The sequence below is a fragment of the Ochotona curzoniae genome, unplaced genomic scaffold (genome assembly GCF_017591425.1).
Source record: "Ochotona curzoniae isolate NIBS_2020 unplaced genomic scaffold, NIBS_Ocur_1.0 patch266, whole genome shotgun sequence".
Classification (NCBI taxonomy): domain Eukaryota; kingdom Metazoa; phylum Chordata; class Mammalia; order Lagomorpha; family Ochotonidae; genus Ochotona; species Ochotona curzoniae.
In genome coordinates this window covers 1,340,832-1,360,515 of record NW_024466824.1, presented here as the reverse complement: position 1 = coordinate 1,360,515, position 19,684 = coordinate 1,340,832, and the positions used below count along the sequence as shown (strand labels likewise).

General features: G+C 44.2%; 1 protein-coding gene across 2 annotated transcripts in view; it reads right to left on the bottom strand.

Annotated features, from left to right (window-relative positions):
* Positions 1-19,684, bottom strand: part of LOC121166947 (reelin) — a 357,334-nt gene that overhangs the window by 53,446 nt on the left and 284,204 nt on the right. For both annotated transcript variants that reach the window (XM_040996283.1, XM_040996284.1), the window contains exons 31-41: positions 19,513-19,589; positions 16,567-16,725; positions 16,188-16,376; positions 15,370-15,643; positions 11,956-12,096; positions 11,670-11,847; positions 8,090-8,174; positions 7,098-7,280; positions 5,881-6,052; positions 5,676-5,778; positions 2,999-3,228 (exon numbers count right to left, since the gene is read on the bottom strand). In XM_040996283.1, the coding sequence (XP_040852217.1) occupies positions 2,999-3,228; positions 5,676-5,778; positions 5,881-6,052; positions 7,098-7,280; positions 8,090-8,174; positions 11,670-11,847; positions 11,956-12,096; positions 15,370-15,643; positions 16,188-16,376; positions 16,567-16,725; positions 19,513-19,589 (1,791 nt within the window). The remainder of the gene's footprint in view (positions 1-2,998; positions 3,229-5,675; positions 5,779-5,880; positions 6,053-7,097; positions 7,281-8,089; positions 8,175-11,669; positions 11,848-11,955; positions 12,097-15,369; positions 15,644-16,187; positions 16,377-16,566; positions 16,726-19,512; positions 19,590-19,684) is intronic.

Sequence of the window (19,684 nt, the reverse complement as noted above, 5' to 3'; positions counted from 1 at the left end):
TCACGCACACAACACTGCATTCAATAAGTAGGGGTCTTGATGGAGTCATAATGGAACTGCACGAGACAAAAACAATTAGGATGTTTAAAGACAAAAAAAAAAAAGACTCTAAGAAAGGACGCAAAGGTGGGATATGAATCAAATCAGATGGAAATTCAATACTGAGGTTTGGAATGTAGAACGGGCTATACCTGAATGCTAAAGGGGCCATGTGGACACCTGACTACATTCGCTACACTCTTGCTAACTAGCATGGAGTATGTGCAAAGAAGAGGGTTGTTTGAACATGCATTACACACACACACACACACACACACACACAAGAACCTCTAGCTCTTAAGCCGTGATCACATACCACGTTGAATACGAACTAAGGAACGGTTCAATGAGTTGGAGAAAATGTTAACTTTTGCCTCCCGGCAATTCATGCCTGTGTGGGCTTTAAGGAGAGTGCTAATTCTTTTCCATAAACAAGGACAGGAGAACACCATTAAGGCAAACGCTCCTCTTGACAGAAATGATGGAGGGCAGCTTAAAAGGTGGGTTTATACCATTCTGAGAGCGGAGTTGCCTCCTTAATTCTTTTCATGGCAATCAAAGTGGTGTGGAATACATAGAAGGAAACAACAGTCCAGGCTCTGCACATGATGATAGGATGTGTTTTACAAGTGGATGAACACACACACACACCTACATTTCCTTTGTTCAGATTTCTATGTGAAATGACATGCCTCGTGGGATGGTCCAGCACGGGGTCTGTCACCAGTGCTGGGTGAGGTGGTCGTCATGACAATGGGGCACTCTTGTGACCTGGGCATCTTCCCCAATTTCTCTGATTGGCAGATAATGGTGATTTAGTCTCCGAGTTCCTTGAGATCTTGTCCACATGGAATGTGATAAAGAAAGTTTTGGCTGGAAAAACTGACACCACGGCCCACCGGCTGTCTTGAGGGTGATATTTTCGCACTGAATCTAGTTTTTCATTGGGCAACCAAGCAGAAATTAGGTTTATTTCGGCATGAAAGTGAAAACCTGGCACTTCTCAGCAGTCCCAGGATGGAGCTGGTGGGATCCTTTTGCCATGAGTGCCTGTCCCAGTTGGTTTAGGCTGTTATAATAACCAGTGACATACACTGGGGAGCCAATAAGGCAACATAAATTGATTCCCTACACTCATAGAGGCTGGAAAAATCCGAGATCAAGGAGTAGCAGCATTTTAGTGTGGGGTGAGGGAATTCTCTCTGGTCCACAGATGAGCCTCCTGGCTACGGCCACATGTGATAGAAGGACGGCACCATTCTCTGGCACCCTTTTCATGCCTTTGTCCCATCTGGGAGGGCTCCAGCCTTCAGATCTAATTACTTTCCCAGAAGTTCCACCTACTGATGCCATCACTTTGGAGTTTAAGATACTAGCTGTGAATTCTGGGGCTGGGAAGGATACAAACTTCCAGCTGACAGCTTTGCCCAAGTGATTGTCCTTCCATGCCATCTCCCTGCTCAGCCAGCCTGTGGGCATGACTTCTGGGCAGCTACTCTTCTATTGTACCCCTGGGCTCCCTGGTCAGGGCTGACAGGCTCAGAATAGGGTTTTCTTTTTCGGGACTCTGGCGTTCAGTGTCGCGAAAGGCTGGAGCCGTGGCTGGCTCAGTGTGTCAGCTTGGGGAAAAAAGGCTCCACGACTCTTGCTGCTGGGGTCTCCTCATGTTTTCTGAGTGAGGTGCGTGCGATTCCCTGCTGTCTTTCCCAGTAAGTTTTTCCACTTTGTAAATAAGCCTCTCTCATCATCTTAATACAATGAATTTTGGAGAAGGATTGTTTTTGGAACTGTCCGCTCCCCCTCCACTGTCGGACTCCTTTTGAGACAAGCTCTGCCCAACTTATAGTAGCTTTCTGATTTGTCCATTCCAATAAACTGCACAAACTCCTTGCAAGAGTCCCATTATTTGCAAAGAACCTTCAAGTCACGTGGCTTAGTAATGCTTATTTTTAACATTGTTGTTACATCTGAAATAAACTAACATAATACTCTTTTAATAAAAAAGGTCAGATATTCTACGAGAATGATGTCATGATGTGATAGCACGGTTAGTCAATGACACAATTGACAACACGAAACCTGAAGGTTCTTAGCAATGCGATTATGGAAATTATGCTAAGCATAATTATGCTAAGCATCAATGGATCTATGTTCAAAGAGAATTTGGACTTTTGAAAAGTCACTTTCACTCCTTTATTTTTTTTTGGAAACAAACTAGGGATCCCTAATTTTGCTTGAAGAACCCACAATTTCTAATTATGCTGAGCTTTACTTCAGGAATATAAATCTACTTCCATCTTGAAAGTAGAGTATCAGTACTTTCTTCTTTTGTTTTTGACATACTCTAAAAGAAGAAATGCTTTTTTTCTGAGAGTAAAGACAGAAAATTCTGAGGCAGGCTTCCTCTCTGACTTTCCCTCTTTGTTCGTGGATATTATTAGTTTTGGTTTTTGAACTCCACTTTTCATTTCATTTCTATTAGGGCTAAAGTCCTTCATCTCTGAGTAGCTTTACAACAGAAGAGTCAAATGTATGTAACTAGAATGCTGAGAGAGGTTGAAAATGCAGAAGTGCCTGGGGGAAAAGTGCTAGCACTTGGGCATTTATTTCTGGAGGTGGGGCTGGCAGGAGGAGGGCAACAGCATGAAGGTGAAGGCACATTTCTGCTGTCTCCGAATGGATGCAAAACATACTCATGGGAAAAAGTGAACCGTACTACACAGGGTGTAGCCTGCAACCTTTACCTGCAAGCTGTTAGTACTTAGGTTAGCTCACGGCTTGATGCCTTCACTAGTCATTGCCTGGCTTCAAATGAGATAGCGTTAGACGTGGAAGGGAAACTGTCCCCGTGATCAACTAATTGACAAATAGACAATGACTTCAGGGTTGCGTTGCAAAAAAAAAAAAAACAAAAAAAAAAAGAAAGAAACACAGGCAACACCACGCAGCAGGCCCTCACCCACACAGGTGCAGCTTCCCGAAGTGCACGACCTCTCTCCTCCAGCCCTGGGTGGTGCCCGCATAGTAGGTGCTGCTTGGGTGGTGCTCGGTGGAGCACAAGGAGCTGACATGGCTGCTGCTGTGGGAACAGAGAGGCAGCAGCAGGTGCCAAGTGGCCCCAAAGTCCCTCGAGAATTCCAGTCTGACCGGATCAGCGGATGAGCTATCCGTCGAGCATCCGACATTGATCTTGGAAAAGAAGAAGAAAAAAAGGATGTAAATCACCCCAGAGCAACAAGCCCTGAAATGATTCATTATTTTCTAGAGAGTGCATTTTCCTGGGAACTGTCTTGCTGAAATATTTCACATCAAAAGATTTGGTTTCGCCTAACTGAGCAACATCACACATTCCCACTAAATCATAATTTTTCATAAATAACCTCAACGGGCACCATGCAGAATGTAGGTAAATCAGAAGCTGGGAGAATTTCAAATGTCACTTTTGACCCACTGGCACAGTCAGGTCAAGCAAATCATTATGAGAACACTGCTACCTTAATCCTTACCAGTCTACCGAATAACTTTTTTCTTTTAATTCTTGCCTATCAAATAATCCCCCAAATCTTTGCATATGGGAACTCTTCAGCACATATTCAGTACCAAAACAAAATGGAGTATGGACACTATTGACCTGGTTCAGGGGAAGACTTTTTTGTTTTTAAGAAGCAAACAACAGCAGCAGCATATATATGCAATATACCATTTAGATATAAGCTCCGTGGTGAAATGTCATGCCAGCTGAGTAAATCAAGCTGTCGCCTTGAGAGTTAGTTTGTGAGTGTCATGGGGATGCAGTTCGCCTTCTCGCAGATTTTCCACACGCGACATTATGCTGTGATCTCCAGTGCCCGCGTGGCACAGGGGGTCTCATCCGGCCTGCACGGCCACATTTCTAACCTCTGATCTACTTCCCTACAGTCCGCCCATGCCCACCGCAGCCACCCACCGTTTTGCTCTCCATATAACAATCTTTGTCATCATTAGGGAAATAACCACTCCATTCTCTTTTCTCTTTTCTAGGACATACCTGTAACACCTGATTAAAGAATTGTATGTGATTCTCTCTACGAAACAAAAAAAGCCCCCTTACAACTGGGACGAATATTTTCTTGCTATCATATTACAATATCAGCCAGTTGTACACACACACACACACACACACACAGCTATGTAACTATACACACACACACATATAAAGTTATTCCCTGGTGTCTGCAGTGCGGGACTTGTTCTAGAATACCATAAATCCAGAGATGCTCAAGTCTCATTGTAAAATGGTGTCGTATTTGCATAGAATCTATACATATTGTCCCATATGCTATCAATCCTTTCTGGCATACGTGCAGTATGTAACGCAATGTAAATATGAAAACAATTGCTACACTGCATTGCTTAGGGAATAAGAAGGAAAATTCTATAGCTGTTCAGCATGGATACAGTGATATCATGAATATTTTCCATCTATAGTTGGCTGCATCCATAGATGTGGAATCCATGAATACAGAGGACTGTATGCGCTTATTTATATGGCTATATATATTATTCCTATATATGAATATATATATTAATGTGTTTGCTCCTTTATTATCTGACGAGTAAAATATTGACACGTGATAAACTTTAATAGGCGCTTGCTTCTACTTGAATTTTTTTGATAACAGATTTCCTAAAAGGGCAGAAGCTGCCTCCTTTTATTATCATTTAAAGCATAAAGTAAAGTTCGAAAATATAACTCAGAGCTGAAAATAGAGAATAATGATTTCATCACTCAGGAATAATTTGGTCTCTGGCTCGTGACGTTACAAGAAACAAACCTAATTTAGAGGATGTGGAAAGTACGCAAAGCAGATATTCAAAAGCATACGGATGCAATTAGGCACTGTTGATTAATCTGTACATTTCAAATTTTAGGACGCATAAAGGGACACATAAAATTGGGCATATGCATGGAGCACCATGGAACGCTTTGATGCACACAGACATTTTCTGAGGTTCTATCAGGACCGACCTAAACATCTCCTTATCGGCACTGTTTTCAGTAAGTGCACTACTCCAGCCCTATCCTCTAAAGCCAGTATTGTTCTAACATTACTATTTCTGAACACTGGGATAACCTCCTGTGGGTCTACTTATTTAAGCTTTTAAAACATGTTAATTATTACATGTGCTCTCTTGACTAATACAACGAGCACACGAATATTCATAAAATATATAGAGCAAACATCTGAAATTATGAAAACAAAGCACAAGATTGTTCTATCTGGTAAAATTCATGACGCCATGAAAAAGATTATATAAATGCACAGGCATAGCTTTAACTACAGGGAACTACGGTGATAACAGCCCCAGAACGGTGTGATCCTTTCTATTTTTATATTTAAAATCATTTATTTCAACAATTCTCCATTGTAGTAGGCAAGGAAAGCTATGTTATAAATAAAGGACAAAAATTCAGACATAAACCTTAGTAAGACAATTGGTTCTGCTAATAAAAGTGAATTATGATGCTATAAATTTCTTACGGCTTTGCACAAAAACGAGAAGTTACAACGCATGAAATTATCTGAGAGCTTCCTCCTTTCCCCTAGATTTTGTTCAACAATTGAAGGCATTTCTACTGGAACAGAATCAAGTACCTCAAACTGTATGATGGTGTTCTCGTTCACACTGAGGTCACGGGTTGTGATGGAGTGTTCCCCAACCTCATTGGAGACAAACACCATGGCTGAATCTTCCTCCCTGTTACACAAGACAACACCGACGAATTCACTTAGACAAGAATTCATCATAATGTGTCAAGTTGTGGTTTGCTTTTTAGTAGCTTCTCCATGAAATACTTACGGGGCTCCCTTTGAAGAATATGGACAATAAAGACCAATGTTACCACCAGGGTAGAAAAACCAGTTGTCTTCTCTGGGTCCAAAGTCAAACGTGTCCAGAAGCATCACAGGGTTGTTCAAGTTATTTCCATCAATAACGAAGTCATCAACAATCCAGATTTCTTCTTTTTTACCTAAGACATTTTTATTTTGGATAAAGTCAGGCTTCGCAATGATGGCAATCTGATAGGCAATTATTATTATTATTATTATTATTTTTTTTGCATATTGGAAGAAAAGAGAAGGAACTGAGTACCAGTATCTGAACAGATGTCTTCAAGACAGACAAAGGACTCGGACTATGTGACGCGTACTCCTAAGTGGAAGAAATGCACCTTGCAGCCTCGAGGACTGACATAGCATAGGGCTGCCTTGCTAAGTCCAGAAGGCTGTGACAGACAGGGAGGGAAATTGTATTGTCCGTTCTGTCACAGCAGCACGATGGACCTTCACCAGCCGGAATGGGCTGCAAAGTGTAGGATGACCGTGAGGATGGGCTGGGCAGTCAGCCACGGACTCAGGACCAGTATGCTAACTAATCTACTATAGCAGTAATTCACAGCTGCTTTTTAGGGTAACCCATGACTTCTTAGTCCCACTTGTCAGTCAGGCTGAAGGATGATCGTGGCCATGACATCACACCCCAATTCAAACGCTTGAACTGCTTTCATGTCTACTCTGTGATACACAATACCGCGCTTTTCTCACGGTAGCGGGAGTTGACTCGGTGGCTCAGGCTGGGTGTTTAGGGAAGTTGTCTCAGAGTGAGGAAGGTCAACCCTCAGGCTGCGAGGGAATGCAACTGTGCCAAGTAGCCTGGCTGTTGTGGCCATCTGGGGAGTGAAGCAATGCATGCCAAGTGTTTTCTGTTTCTCTCTGTAACGTGGCCTTTCATAGGAATAAATCTTTAAAAACAAACATAAAAAAAAGCCCTCATGTTTTATGATAGGACCCAGTTACACTTGGATCATCAAGAACATACGAGTCAGGTAGGAAAAGATGAAAAAAGAGATATAGAAAGAATAAGCTTTGTCAAAAAGGACGCAGGGGCAAGGCTTGTGGTATGGACTGCTAAGCCATTCATGCACTCCACACACACACACACACCCAACCCCTAAAAACAAACAGGTTCACATGCCACTGCCAGTTTTGATCACAGGACAACACGTGCGTTTTTACCATTATTGTAAGGCTGCCAGAGTCTGAATCTTGTGGCATTGGTTTGGGCGGTGTAGGGCAGGGCAACATTGATGAAAAGTATATTGGTTGTTTGAGGGAAGTAAAATTCGTCCATCAGGTGCCAAGTGATTCCTCCGGTGACGGAGAACTGCAGGAGAATGGAGTGAGATCTTTCTGGCGTACCTAGGAAGGAGACAGCACAGGCACGGCGTGTATTTGTGACAACCACGGTAAGAAGGCAGGTGCTTAGCCTATTGTTTTGGAATCAGTGCACAGACCAACTTCTCCTTACACACAGGCTTGCTGGCCCAAATGCCTCAGATGCAGCTTAAAAGCTATGATGGCGTGGGCTTCCTGCAGAAACACATCTCAAACACACGTTCACTTTTGGACCTGCACAAAGTACTGCCTCTCTCAGATAGTCACACATCTTCTATAGTCAGGAAATGTTACATCATGCTTTTGTTTTTTGGTTTCTATATATGTCACAATTTTTCAAAAGGTCAAGTGTTGAAATCTGAGGATACATGAAAAAAAAAATACCTGAAAATTTACTATGGATGCAATGACATTTTAAAAGACAATTTAGTGGCTAGAAAATAATGACAAAGAACAGACTTTTTTTTTTTTTTTGAGGGGCAGGGGAGGATTTCACATCTTTAAGAGAAAAGCCAAAAATGTTGTGCTTTTTTTTGGTGTGTGCTTCTTTTTTATACTTAAAATTCTTACAGTGAGCTAGTAGTGGTGGTCTTAGGGCAATAACGAGAAATTTAACTACCATGGAACTGCGGTGATTACAGCTTTATGAAATTTTTAAAAAATCATCAGTTATCTTGCCCCAACAGTAAGATGAACTTAATTTAAAAAAGAGAACATTTATGCCAATCTTTCCATATAATAAAGTTCGTGAGGATTAATAGCATTATATCTTCACGCATGGGAGAAAATTTCTGAAGGGAAAGAACAGAATTCATACCCATGCAGATTCTTACCTTTGGCGATAAATCTAAGGGAAAACTGGACATACATGGTATTGGTACAATCCAGATCTCTTGAAATAAGCATCCTGAGTCCTTCCTGAAAACAAGAACATGTGTGTCACACAACCCACTGCATTGGCAACGCTGCTTTCCTCCGATTTTCCACACCCAACATGTGTTGGCTAAGTAAGAGACAGAACAACCACACAACCCTATAGCAGTCCTTGTTCTCTCCCCATCGCCTTCATTTCTGGTGCCTGAGGAAGACAATTCCACTGCCTCCTCGCTAAATCACATTTTGCTGTGTCTCACAAAAAGCAACGCAAGAGTGATAGCATTCGATAATGACAGGCCTTTTTCAAAAACAGCCTCTTCTGATCACAGCGTGTCCTAAGCAGCAAGCAGGTGCAAAATGTGCCAAATGCTCCCGTTGGAAGCCGGGAACTAGTGGGTAACTTTTCTGGGGGGATCCGAGGAATCCTAGGAACTCATCACTGCCTTGCCTTCTCTGCCAGCCCTGGGGTCTCTCACTCAGGCTGACACAACATCACCTTTTGGTTGAACAAGTGAAATAAGGCATGTAAAAGAGCATAAGAAAAAGGCATGTGCCGAGGCTCTACCCACTCATGCAGAGAAACCAAGGAACGAGGAAGCAACCTCATTTGCCGCAGTAATTTTTTTTCTGCTAATCAGCTATTTCTGGTTACCTGGGATTGACAGCTCAGAAGGTTGTTTTCTTCAGATGTGTATGGGGTGGCAGTGACAATGACACAGAACTGTACTTTGCAAAAGTCCCCGGGGTCCAGCAGGCTTTTTAGTTTCTCAGCTGTGATATCTGAGCAAAATGACTCGTCAGCGCTGTGTGGCTGTGACACTGAGTGGTCACATGGTCAGCTGGGCTCCCAAGTATTAACTCATAGATACTGACAGTGCTTTCAGCCAGAGAGAGCATATTTTTCCTCCACATTTAAACAAGATATTCATTTTTTTTATTGCAAAGGGAGAATTATGGAGAGAAGGAGAGAGACAAAGAAAGATCTTCCATCCTCTGATTTACTCCCCAAATGGCTGCACCAGCTGGAGCTGACTGATCTAAAGCCAGGAGCCAGGAGCTTCTTCCAGGTCTCCTGTGCAGGTGCATGGTCCCAAGATATCTGGGCATCCTCTACTGCTTTCCCGGGTCATAGGCAGGGAGCTGGATGGGAAGTGGAGCAATCTGGGACGTGCACTGGATCCCGGCACTTGCAAAGTCAGATTTTATCCATTTGGCCATTCTGCTGGGCTCTTTTCTCTGCACCTCAACAGTCATGAAAGAACATATTCTTTGTTAGCTGGACACATTTCAAATATAGCTAATTAGATGGAGCCCTCTCTAAGGGCTAGGGTCTAAAACAGACACATAGCTCATTCATATCACCTTGTACTCCTCAAGAAAGGGCCCTCCCCTCTCCCGTTGTCAATGAGGCAATGGAGACTGGCAGAGTTGCAGTGAGTTCCTCAAGGCTACACAGTTTACGAGTGGAGAAAGGAGGGTCTGGACTCAGCTGTGTCAGATTCTGAACCTAAACTCTGTGCTTCGTAAGATTCTAGGGTTGGGGCTGGCATCATGGATTCAGCTTAATCCTCTGCTTGCAGCCCTGGCAGCCCACATGGGCGCTGGCTAGACTCCCAGCTGCTCCACTTCCAATCCAGCTCCCTACTAATGACCTGAGAATACAGCAGAGGATGCCCCAAATCCATGGGCCTCTGCACCCACATGGGAGACCTGAAAGAAGCTCCTGGCTCTCAGCTTAGAACTTAGCTCTGGCTGTTGTGGCCATTTGGGGAGTGAACCAAGCCTCACACATCCCCTCTTTATTTTGCTTTTATGCCTTGTAATGCACCGCCTTGCTCAGGCCATGAAGCCCAATCACTGTCTGCCCTTCGTGGCTCCCTCTTACACACACACATAAGCATAAAGCCTTGGATGTTTTTACAGGTTAGTGCCTTATGGAAGTTGATGGGGAGGGGAGAGTGGCTTCCTCAGCCTGCCGTGAGAGAGCTTTGAGGTGGAGAGTCAAAAGATTCAGCTAATAAATATTCTTGGCTAACATCCAAAGCATTATTCTTCCTCTTTTCCCATGAAGAAGGAATGAAAGAGTAGAGTTGTTCTCCTGGGCCGAGACGAGTATCCTGTAAGAGGCCTCATTTCACACTGTGTTTTGGACGATGGGCATGATTTGCAAGGTGACTGTCCTCCATTGCTGATGTGCTCATTTATGGTTAGGACTGGAGATGGACATTCATACTGGTGTGTTGCCATGCTTGTCCTGTGGTCAGGCTCAGTGATCCGGAAGTGCCCAACGTGAGGGATGCCTTTGCAACCCACACATTATTTTAGTGGGCCATGATACGCCTGCATTTATCAACATGAACATGAGACTATCTGTTCCCCTTTCACGAAAGTTTGCTTTTGTAGGTCAGGCTACAGCCTACGGAATGGCGCACACTGAGCCCTCGCTACAGCTTGCAGGGCTGACACACAAAATGACTGGCTTCACACAAAATGACTGGCTGCTCTTGCATCTGGATGGGTAAAGGTGGAGTACGGAAGACTGTATGTCTTTCTTGTTATGGGGGTTTAAGCATTGGGTTAATTCTATTGCTCAAAAACGTAGCGAGTAAACATCTTCCAATCATGAGAGGTTACAGGGTTTCAGTTTCTGGGCATTCTTAGCTGATTCAAATGGATTAAAAAAAAAGTGGTGGTAATAAGACTAACATTGTCCTAGACCAAGCCCAAGAACTCAAGAGTCTTAACCCCTCAATGTTTGTCACTCTTCCACACTCTTAAGGACTTATAAATCTCTCAGACGTTTTGGGCATTTTCCCCCCTTTCTCATCCAGAACTTGGGAAGAATTCCAACAGGAAGGATAAGCAGCATCTATGAACTATAACTGAAAAAGTTTCAGGGTGCTTAATTTTCTAAGTGTTAAGTGCTGGTCATTCAAATTGTGGAGAAACCCATGCAGAATTGCAAAGATGTCACCGGTATGCCTAGATGAGTCAATTTCTCTATGCTGGGAGAGACGGAATGTGGAAAGTATCCACAGATGAAAAGCTGCAAGCTTAGTGCTAACATCTCTTGCTTAACAACTCTAGTCTGAAACACAAAAACAAACTAACAGTGTTTGAGAATGCTGTTTGACCTAAGCGTTTTTTTTTTTTTAAAGTCATCAAATGATGCTATTTTCAGAAAGAAGACAAAGAATTTTGAAAGGAAAAAGGAGAAACCATTCTTACTTATTCAAAAGTATCACGAATTATGTATTGATTAAGATACGTGCTGTATTCTAGAAATGTAGATTCTGAAAATTGTGTATACATTTTTATGTATACCTGCAGCAGAAAGTAAGGAATATATGATCGTTGAAATGAAATAGGAGCTTATGCCAATAAACTCAACAGGAGAGGAAATGTATTTTGGCTAAAAGACCAGCCTCTAAAATAACAGACCCGGGGAACAGACCCAGAAACACCTCTGGATGGGGCGCTGGGGGGAGGGAAGGACTGTTAGTTAGCAGTGTAAAGAAGTGTGGAAGCCTCTCTGACCCCTTTAAAAACGAGCGACGTTCCGGATTTGATGGGTTCACCATTCAGATCCCCCCTCTCTGCTCCATACACTTCGGGCCACAGGTCAGGATGCAAGTTTCCGTTGAAGTCATCTTTGAGGACGGAGGGCAGAGGGACAACAGGAACGCAGTAAGGTCCACCAAAGCCCCGGTCGCACCTTGGGAACACAGGAGCAGAGATTGGGTATTACGCGGTACACGTGCAACAAGCCATCTTCAGCTTTGCTTCACAAAGAAAAGAAAACCACTGGTTTTCATTAACTTACACACAGCGTCCAGCATCACAAACCCCTCGTCCTGAGCACATCCAAGGACAGCCCGAGGCCAGCACGACATTGTCAATGGCCCAGGAATCAGCTCCCACTGTGTAGTTGGTCTGAATCCACCGGAACCGGGTCCTGGGAGAACTAACCAAAGAAAACGCAGCACTGGTTGGACAAGCAAGCTTGAGCAGCTGTAATAGATGTTCATTTCTTTTTTCTTTTAGAGTGTGCTCCTCCAGGGTCCAGACCCCCCCTTCTCAGAGACACTTTATCTTCACACTAAGTAGTGGATGTTGTTTCCTCTTGACTCACAGCCAGGAGCGTAGAGCATAGACTATTTAAATATTTCACTAGGAATATTTAATATTTATGAACATCTCTCATGTAAGATTCTATAAACACATGCATGACATGGAAGAACTACTTTGGCTGAATGATTTATTCATTTTTTTTTTTGAGAGAGAAAGAGAGAGAAGAGAGACCTTTCATCGACTGTTTTCATCTGCTCCCCAAATGGCCACAGCAGCCAGTGTGTGCTAGGCTAAAGCTGGGAGCCAAGAACTTCATCAGGGTCTCCCATATGGGTAACAGAAGCCCAAGGACTCGAGCCATGCTCTGTTACCTTCCTAGGTGCATTAGCAGAAAGCAAGATGAGAAGTGAGGCAGTTGAGACCTGAATGGATGCTCTGATATGGGATGCTGGTGTCCCAAGAGGTAGTTTAACCCACTGTGTCACAATACTGTTCTCCAATTTTACTCTCATTTTTGAAATAAGGGTAGCAGGTTGGCTTTTGTATTTAGGCCTTTGCTGCTACTCAGTACCAGGAAAGAGACAAGGAGATGATATGCAAGAGGAAAAGTCAGCACTTGCCAAGCTCTGGCAGTGTGGTCCCTAGTCTACAGCCTCTGAATGCTTTCGGACAGTCAGTGGAAACTACCCTACCCCCGCCCTCTGCTTGGGTTCTCCAGGCTTTGGATCCCTAAAACCAGAGGATTCTTAGATTCATTCTCATGTTTTTCTATTGCACTGGGCATCCACAATCCATACTGTACCGGTCATAAAGCCACTTTCTCCAGTACTAGATATAGCCTTATGGGGGAACAGAGATAGTCCCTGCTTAGGAATGGATCACATGGCTGAAGTTTGTCAGGTGCATGTCTGGGGACGTGGAACATGTCTTCTCAAGCAGAATTTCAGTGGTACCATTACAACTACTGCTGTCTGCCCCACACTAGGCCTTTCTCAGTGTGAGAGCATCGTGGCTTTAAAGTAGAATTCTAATCCCATGGCCACTCTGCTAAATACCTGGATGGAACTGCCATCAGGACCAAACTCCATGATACGTCAGGATGGCTCCTCCATCATCTGCTCTCTTCCCCAGCTATAGCCTCTGTTTCTTGGCTTCTAGACTCACGCTGAGATCTGGAAACCTGGAAATCTTTCCCATCTCCACTCATGCTTTCTGCTTGGACTTTCAGTGCCACAAATGGTCTCTCATACTCCCTGTCCACTCAAACTCGGCACACACAACATCTCTTCCAGGAAGCTCCCTCCAGCTTTCCCCCAAATTGTTTAGATCATAACTTTCATGTTTCCATGATACCCCTGGGTGTTACTTCTGTTATCAACATACAGCAAATGCAGCTGCGTGGAGGGTCTGTGATCCTAAATTACATAATTAGATCTTGGCATCTGTTCACTTAGCGTCAGAGGCAACAGAACAACGGACATTCAAAATACGTTGGCCAGAAAAATGAGTTAATGAGCTATTAGCAAACCCTATTTTGGGCTCTGTAGGTCTATGGGTAAACTACTCTAGGCTTAACATTAAAATGCTTTGGTCTCCTGCACTTCTGCCTCCTTGGCATGTGGCTGTATATTTCTGAATCAGAATTGAACCAGGAAAGAGGAACCATTGAATACAAGAACCTAGATGAATTGTTGGTGGATCAACGCAGAAGGTGGTAGAGGTGGCATTCCATTTCGGACCACCTGAATTCCAGTCCTGGCTGCTCCGCTTCCATTCCACCTCCCTGCTGATCAGCTTGGAAAAGCCGAAGACGACGGCTCAAGTGCTTGTTTCCATGCCACCCATGTGCGAAACCAAGATGAAATTCTAGGCTTCTGACATCAGCCTGGCCCAGCTCTGGCTGTTGTGGCCATTTTGAGAAGTGAGTCAGTGCATAGCAATTAGCTCACTGTGTGACTTCCCCCATGCTTTCTGTTATTCTTTTGAATAAACAGTTTTTAAAAAAGAAGCCACTAAGCAGGCCAGTGGTTACAGGACACAGGGAGAGACACTTTGCTGCTGATAGCCAGGGAGCAAGGTTACACGAAGTAGCTTCAAGGGAGCTGGGGTCAAAGAAGCTGGTCAAGGCACACTTGAGGTAGAAAAGGCGGGATGACCCACCCATCTCTGTCTCTACAGTCCATTCTGGAATCCACAGACACACAGGGCTGGGAGATGCAGCCTGCAGTCAGGCTTCCCTGCAAATCAAAACAAAGCAAGAAACGGGAGGCAAGGAATTGAGGACAAGGATGGGGGCAGTCCTAGGACGGCACAATCTCTAACCAGTCACCACAGCAGTTTGTAGCAACATCTTCAACTTCCCCAAATGCCTACACGGTAAAAATGGGAGCCTGCTTTAAGCTGATAAAAGTTTTTGAATGTGTTCATAAATGCGGGGGATGCAAAATGGCAAGAGTATTCCCAAGGTACCAGGAAAACGTTTATTCCTATTGTAGTGATGAGCTAAAAATACAACAGGGGTTGACACTGTGGCGTGGTGTGTTACGCTGCCGCCTGCAGGGCTGGCATCCCACATAGGCACTGGTTCAAGTCCCGGTTGCTCCACTTGTGGTATGGCCCTCTGCTTATGTACCCAGAAAAGCATCAGAGGATGGCCCAAGTGCTTGGGTCCCTGAACTCACATGGAAGACCCAGAAGCAACTCCTGGTTCCCAGGCCTAAGCACTTGAGGAGCAGTTTAATGGATGGAAAAGACTGACTCCTCTCCCCCACTCCTCTCTCTCTCTCTCTTTCTATTTTGTCATAACTCTGCTTTTCAAATTAAAAAAAAAAATAGAGGAAGAAGTTAAAAAAAAACAACTAAGGGCACTCTTCTCCATGTTACAATTTCACACTGCTGAATGTAAATATCAATTACATTCCTCCCCCCCCCCCCCAAAAAAAGCTTAAAAACGGATTCCAATAAACAGTGTTTATGTTGCCACACAGCAGAAGAGTTCAGCCTTGTAAGATGTCTGGAACTCCCTAGGAACTCAAGGCACTTTTTCTCCCTTCCTGGCACACTCCATGGATAGTTACGAATGAGGAATAGAATCCCCAGGTGGAATGATTTCCAAATCAGGTGACAGAAACCAAAATTCTGACAGGTAGCCAACGACAATTCTCACATGGTGGAGAGCGGGAGATGGACGGTGATCCGCTTCCAATTCTGGAATCTCTCTGAGGTGTAAATTGAACTCTGGGTGTAGTGCAGACAGCCGATGGTCGGAGGAACACACTCCTCGGTGACGAGATGCCAGTCCCTGCCACTGTTGAGAGAATACTGCAGCTGTATGCCGTGGGAGTCGCTGAAGGGCTTGCTGCAGCCCATGCTCATTTCAAACTGCAAGAAGGTAGAGGCTGACACGTGGAAATCCCAGGTCTCAGCATAACGAGGCTTTCCTACGGAAAAAGAGAGAATTGAAGAGGAGTGTACGTGTGCACGCTGCCCTCATCCGGCATGCACACGACGCTTGTAATCAACCATTTCAACGGCAAACAGGAAATCGTGGCTTATCCTCAGCTCCTTGTCAGTGCTTCTGCTTTTGTTCTCCCTGTTTTTATTGGTTTTAGCTGGTTAGCATGGACTTGGAAATTTGGAAGGTGGTTAACATGAATGGCTTTCACAGCCTGACAGAGCACAGAGCCGAAGCAGATCACCCTGCAGAATATCTGCCCACTGATAGGCTTTGCTATGTTTTTAAGAAATATTACTCCTCCCACCCATGTTTCCATGTTATCATGATGATGGTTCCAACAAAACCTGGTTGACTGAGCTCACCAACTTCTTTCAGAGGACAAATACAACTCCTTGTATCCCTAGAGGTTTCCTCATCACAGGCAGTTATGCACACAATTTTGCATTACAGACTTTGCCTTTGAGGTCTAGTTAACTGAGTCCTCTTTTTAATCAAATGTGCTCCTCGAAGCTGGTGAAAATATATACCTATGTTTTCAGTGAATATCAGAGCGGTGTCCATGGAGAGACAGTCAATATCCACTTGACCTCCTTGGATCCGATACCAGTTGGCTTGCAAATCTAGGGAGCCATCAAATTTGTCTTGAAATCCAGTTTGAGAGCTGTCGTTCATGCCTATAAGGACATCATCCAAAGCCCACTGGGCTGAATGCTTCCCTACAATCAGATGAAGCAAGGCAGTTAGAGAAGGCTCATTACACAGCAATATGCGCATCTTTGTGACTCCGATGTTAAATCAAATTGTCTAGAAATCGACAGCACATCAAGAAACACGGAATACAAAGTGTGCACGCATGTTGGAAGATGTAAAAGCTCCCAGGGAAAGCAGGTGTGGGCAGCAGCTTACCGTGCTGCGGTTGCCACCATCGAAAAGCTGTCGCAGAAGTCTTGGCCTCCCGTGGCAGGTCAATGGAGATGATCCTTGGTTCTAGAAAGGATGAAAAATCCAACTCGCGGAGCAAATGCCAGACTATGCCATTGTCATTGGAATACTGAACAACAAGCCCTGAGATAAAAGATATAAATCTGGTCATGCGGATGGCTTTCCTTGGAGGTTTGGAACAGTATTTTTTTAAAATGGTGACATAGCAGCAAGTTCAACCTGTGTCTCCTAGAATGAAGATGCATTCATTTAACTTCCCAGGAATCCATTGGTAACCTGAAGGCTCATCCATTTCTTGACAGTTTCTAATACAGAAACTGCTAGGAAATGGAAGAAAAAAATACCTAAGCTCTTTTAAAACCCATTCACCTTTCTATGAGTGATGGGGAGGTTGGTGAGAAGAACATAAAAATCTACTTCTGATCATGTATTTGAATTTCAGATTCTGTCCTGAACATTATCGAGTCTCATACCATTATTATATATTCAGAAGGAATATCTCAATCTTCCCCATACAAATCAAGTAGCACTCTTTGCTGCTCAAGCAATAGGCAGTAAACACTCCTCAGTCTGCAATTCTAGTAAGCAGAAAGTTCCTTTAACTGGCTACTTTATATTTGGTCAGACTTTGGCCAGCCAATATGAAGCTTATATGAAGGCAAGTTATTAAAAAGCAAAGCAGAAAAACTCACTCCCAGCCAATGTGACGTTGGTTTCTCTTTCTCTGTGTTATTCTCCCAACAACCCCTTTCCTCAACCTATCCTATCCACCCATGCTCCTTCACCCATCTCTGGATGACTGGAGCCTAGGACCTCATGGGTTACCCTGCTATGTCTCCCAGACACACTGTAATTCTGAAAGAGGACACAGGCAAAGGAAAAGATGTTGTTGAATGCAATGGAGCAAATTGTTAAGTTTGAAACTATGGTAATCAATACATTACCAATCAATATGTTATTACCTGTGTATGTATGCCACACACACACACATATAAATACACATACATAACATATATATGTGTGTGTATGATTGTAATCTACAAGGCCATTTTCAAAATCTTCATGGAAACAGTGGGATTTTAAAAATATTTTATTTGTTTTTTTATTGGAAAGTCAGAATTACAGAGAGAAGGAGAGACAGATCTTTTGCCCTCTGGTTCACTCCCCAAGTGGCCCAATGGCCAGAGCAAAGCCGATCCGAAGCCAGGAACAAGAAACTTCTTCTGGGTCTCCCACGTGGGTGCAGGGACCTAAGGCTTTGGGCTGTCCTTGGTTGCTTTTCCAGGCCTCAGGCAAGGAGCTGGAAGGGAAGTAGGGCAGGTGGGACATGATCTAGTGCCCATATGGGATCCCAGCGGAAGTATGCCAAGGATTTTAGCCACTAGGTTACCATGCTGGGCCCCAAAAATGGGCTTTAAAAATAAGGTTGTGGTGGGCATCTGGTCTTCTGGTTAATATGCTGATGATGTTGCCCACATGTCACACTGGAACCACCTGTGTTCTATCCCCTGCCCTGGATGACGACTCCAGCTTCCTGTCAATGTTGACTTTGGGAGGCAGTCAGGACGGCTCGAACAACTGGCTTCCTGCCCTCATGTGGGAGACCCAGACGGAGTCGCTGGCTCCTGGCTTCTGCCCCAACGGGAGGGCACATTGGGAAGCATGGCTCAGTGCACATGCTGGATGCTTCTCTTGGATGCCTTTCATCTTATCAACTTTTTCAGGAGGGTCACAAACATCTACAGGTGACCAGGGCTGCAGAAATGGGGGTCCCTGTTCCAACAGACAGGGGGGAAATCCTTTTTGGATGGCTATGAAGAAGCAGAGGAATGCAACCCAGGAAACAGTAATACCCAGTTATTATATTAATTACATTAATATGCTAGTTGCTGGGCCTCCTCTGGCTGTGTCGTCAAATGCAGTGTATGTCTGAATCGAGCTAACCATTTCCACTCCCTCCACCCAGCGTTTCCAGGCCTGTAAAACACACCTCTTTTAAAACTCTATTTCATCTGGGTTTTGTCCAACCCTATTGAGAATAGTCTAATTTTACTTCCAAATGTGGAAAAAAAAAAACTGATTGCCACAGCTTGCATCAGTAAAGAATCTTCACTTTCATCCCTCAGAAGAGATGATTTTGGGATTTGGGCAGATTTACATTTTAACAATCGGGTTTCAATAAAAGACCGAGACGTGACAGTAGGATGCGAATTCCACAGCCAGCACTGAGTTGAAGAAAGTGGCTCAAGATGAGTTGAGGACAGGATGCTTGTTGCTGGAGCTGGACGGGAGCTGGCCCTGCAGGGCAGAGGGCAGTCCTTGGAATCAGAAGTGAAGCAGTGGGCAGGGCCTACGGCCAGCACACACTATCCGCTAGGCCACGTTCAGGGTCTTTAAGGGTATGAATGTGCAGTATCCAGAAGAGCTGAGCACATCAGCTTCCTTTGAATTTAATGTACCACCTGCCACTTGTACAGGGAGCCTTCTGCCAGAGCTATCTCCCGCTAACTCAGGGCTTCCCTCCGCACATGCTCGTTACAGTCTAGCTTCGGCACTCTGCAACCTGGCTTACTTCTGCTGACTGTCTGACACTTCTCCCTAGAACGTAAGCTCCCCGCCGAGCAAGGATTCAAAACAGAGGCTCCTTCCCTGCCTCCACACAAAGGATTTTGGATCCTGCCTTACAGCTAGAGAGCATCATGATTTTTTTCAAGGTTACGGATCTGGATGAGACATTATCAGACGACAAGGCTGCCTGCAGAAGGACCAAGCTGTGAAGGAGAAGAAGAGGGCAGTGGGAATGACTCAGGGCACAGTCTTGGTTTCCAAACTCCTGACCACATTTTGGGAGAAAACAGGATCCCATTTTACAAGCACAACAGTAACGGTGATGGAGACAGAGTGCCTTACCTTCGTTTCTAGCTCTCGGTTTGCTGCAGGTAATACCTGAAGTTTTGCTTCCAATTTGTACATAAAATTGAACGAGTCTGGGAGAAAAAAAAAATCCAGTTGACTTACAATTAGGTGAGTTACACTGAGTGTCAATCCCTTTGTAATCTGACATGGTAGGAAAACCAAAAAT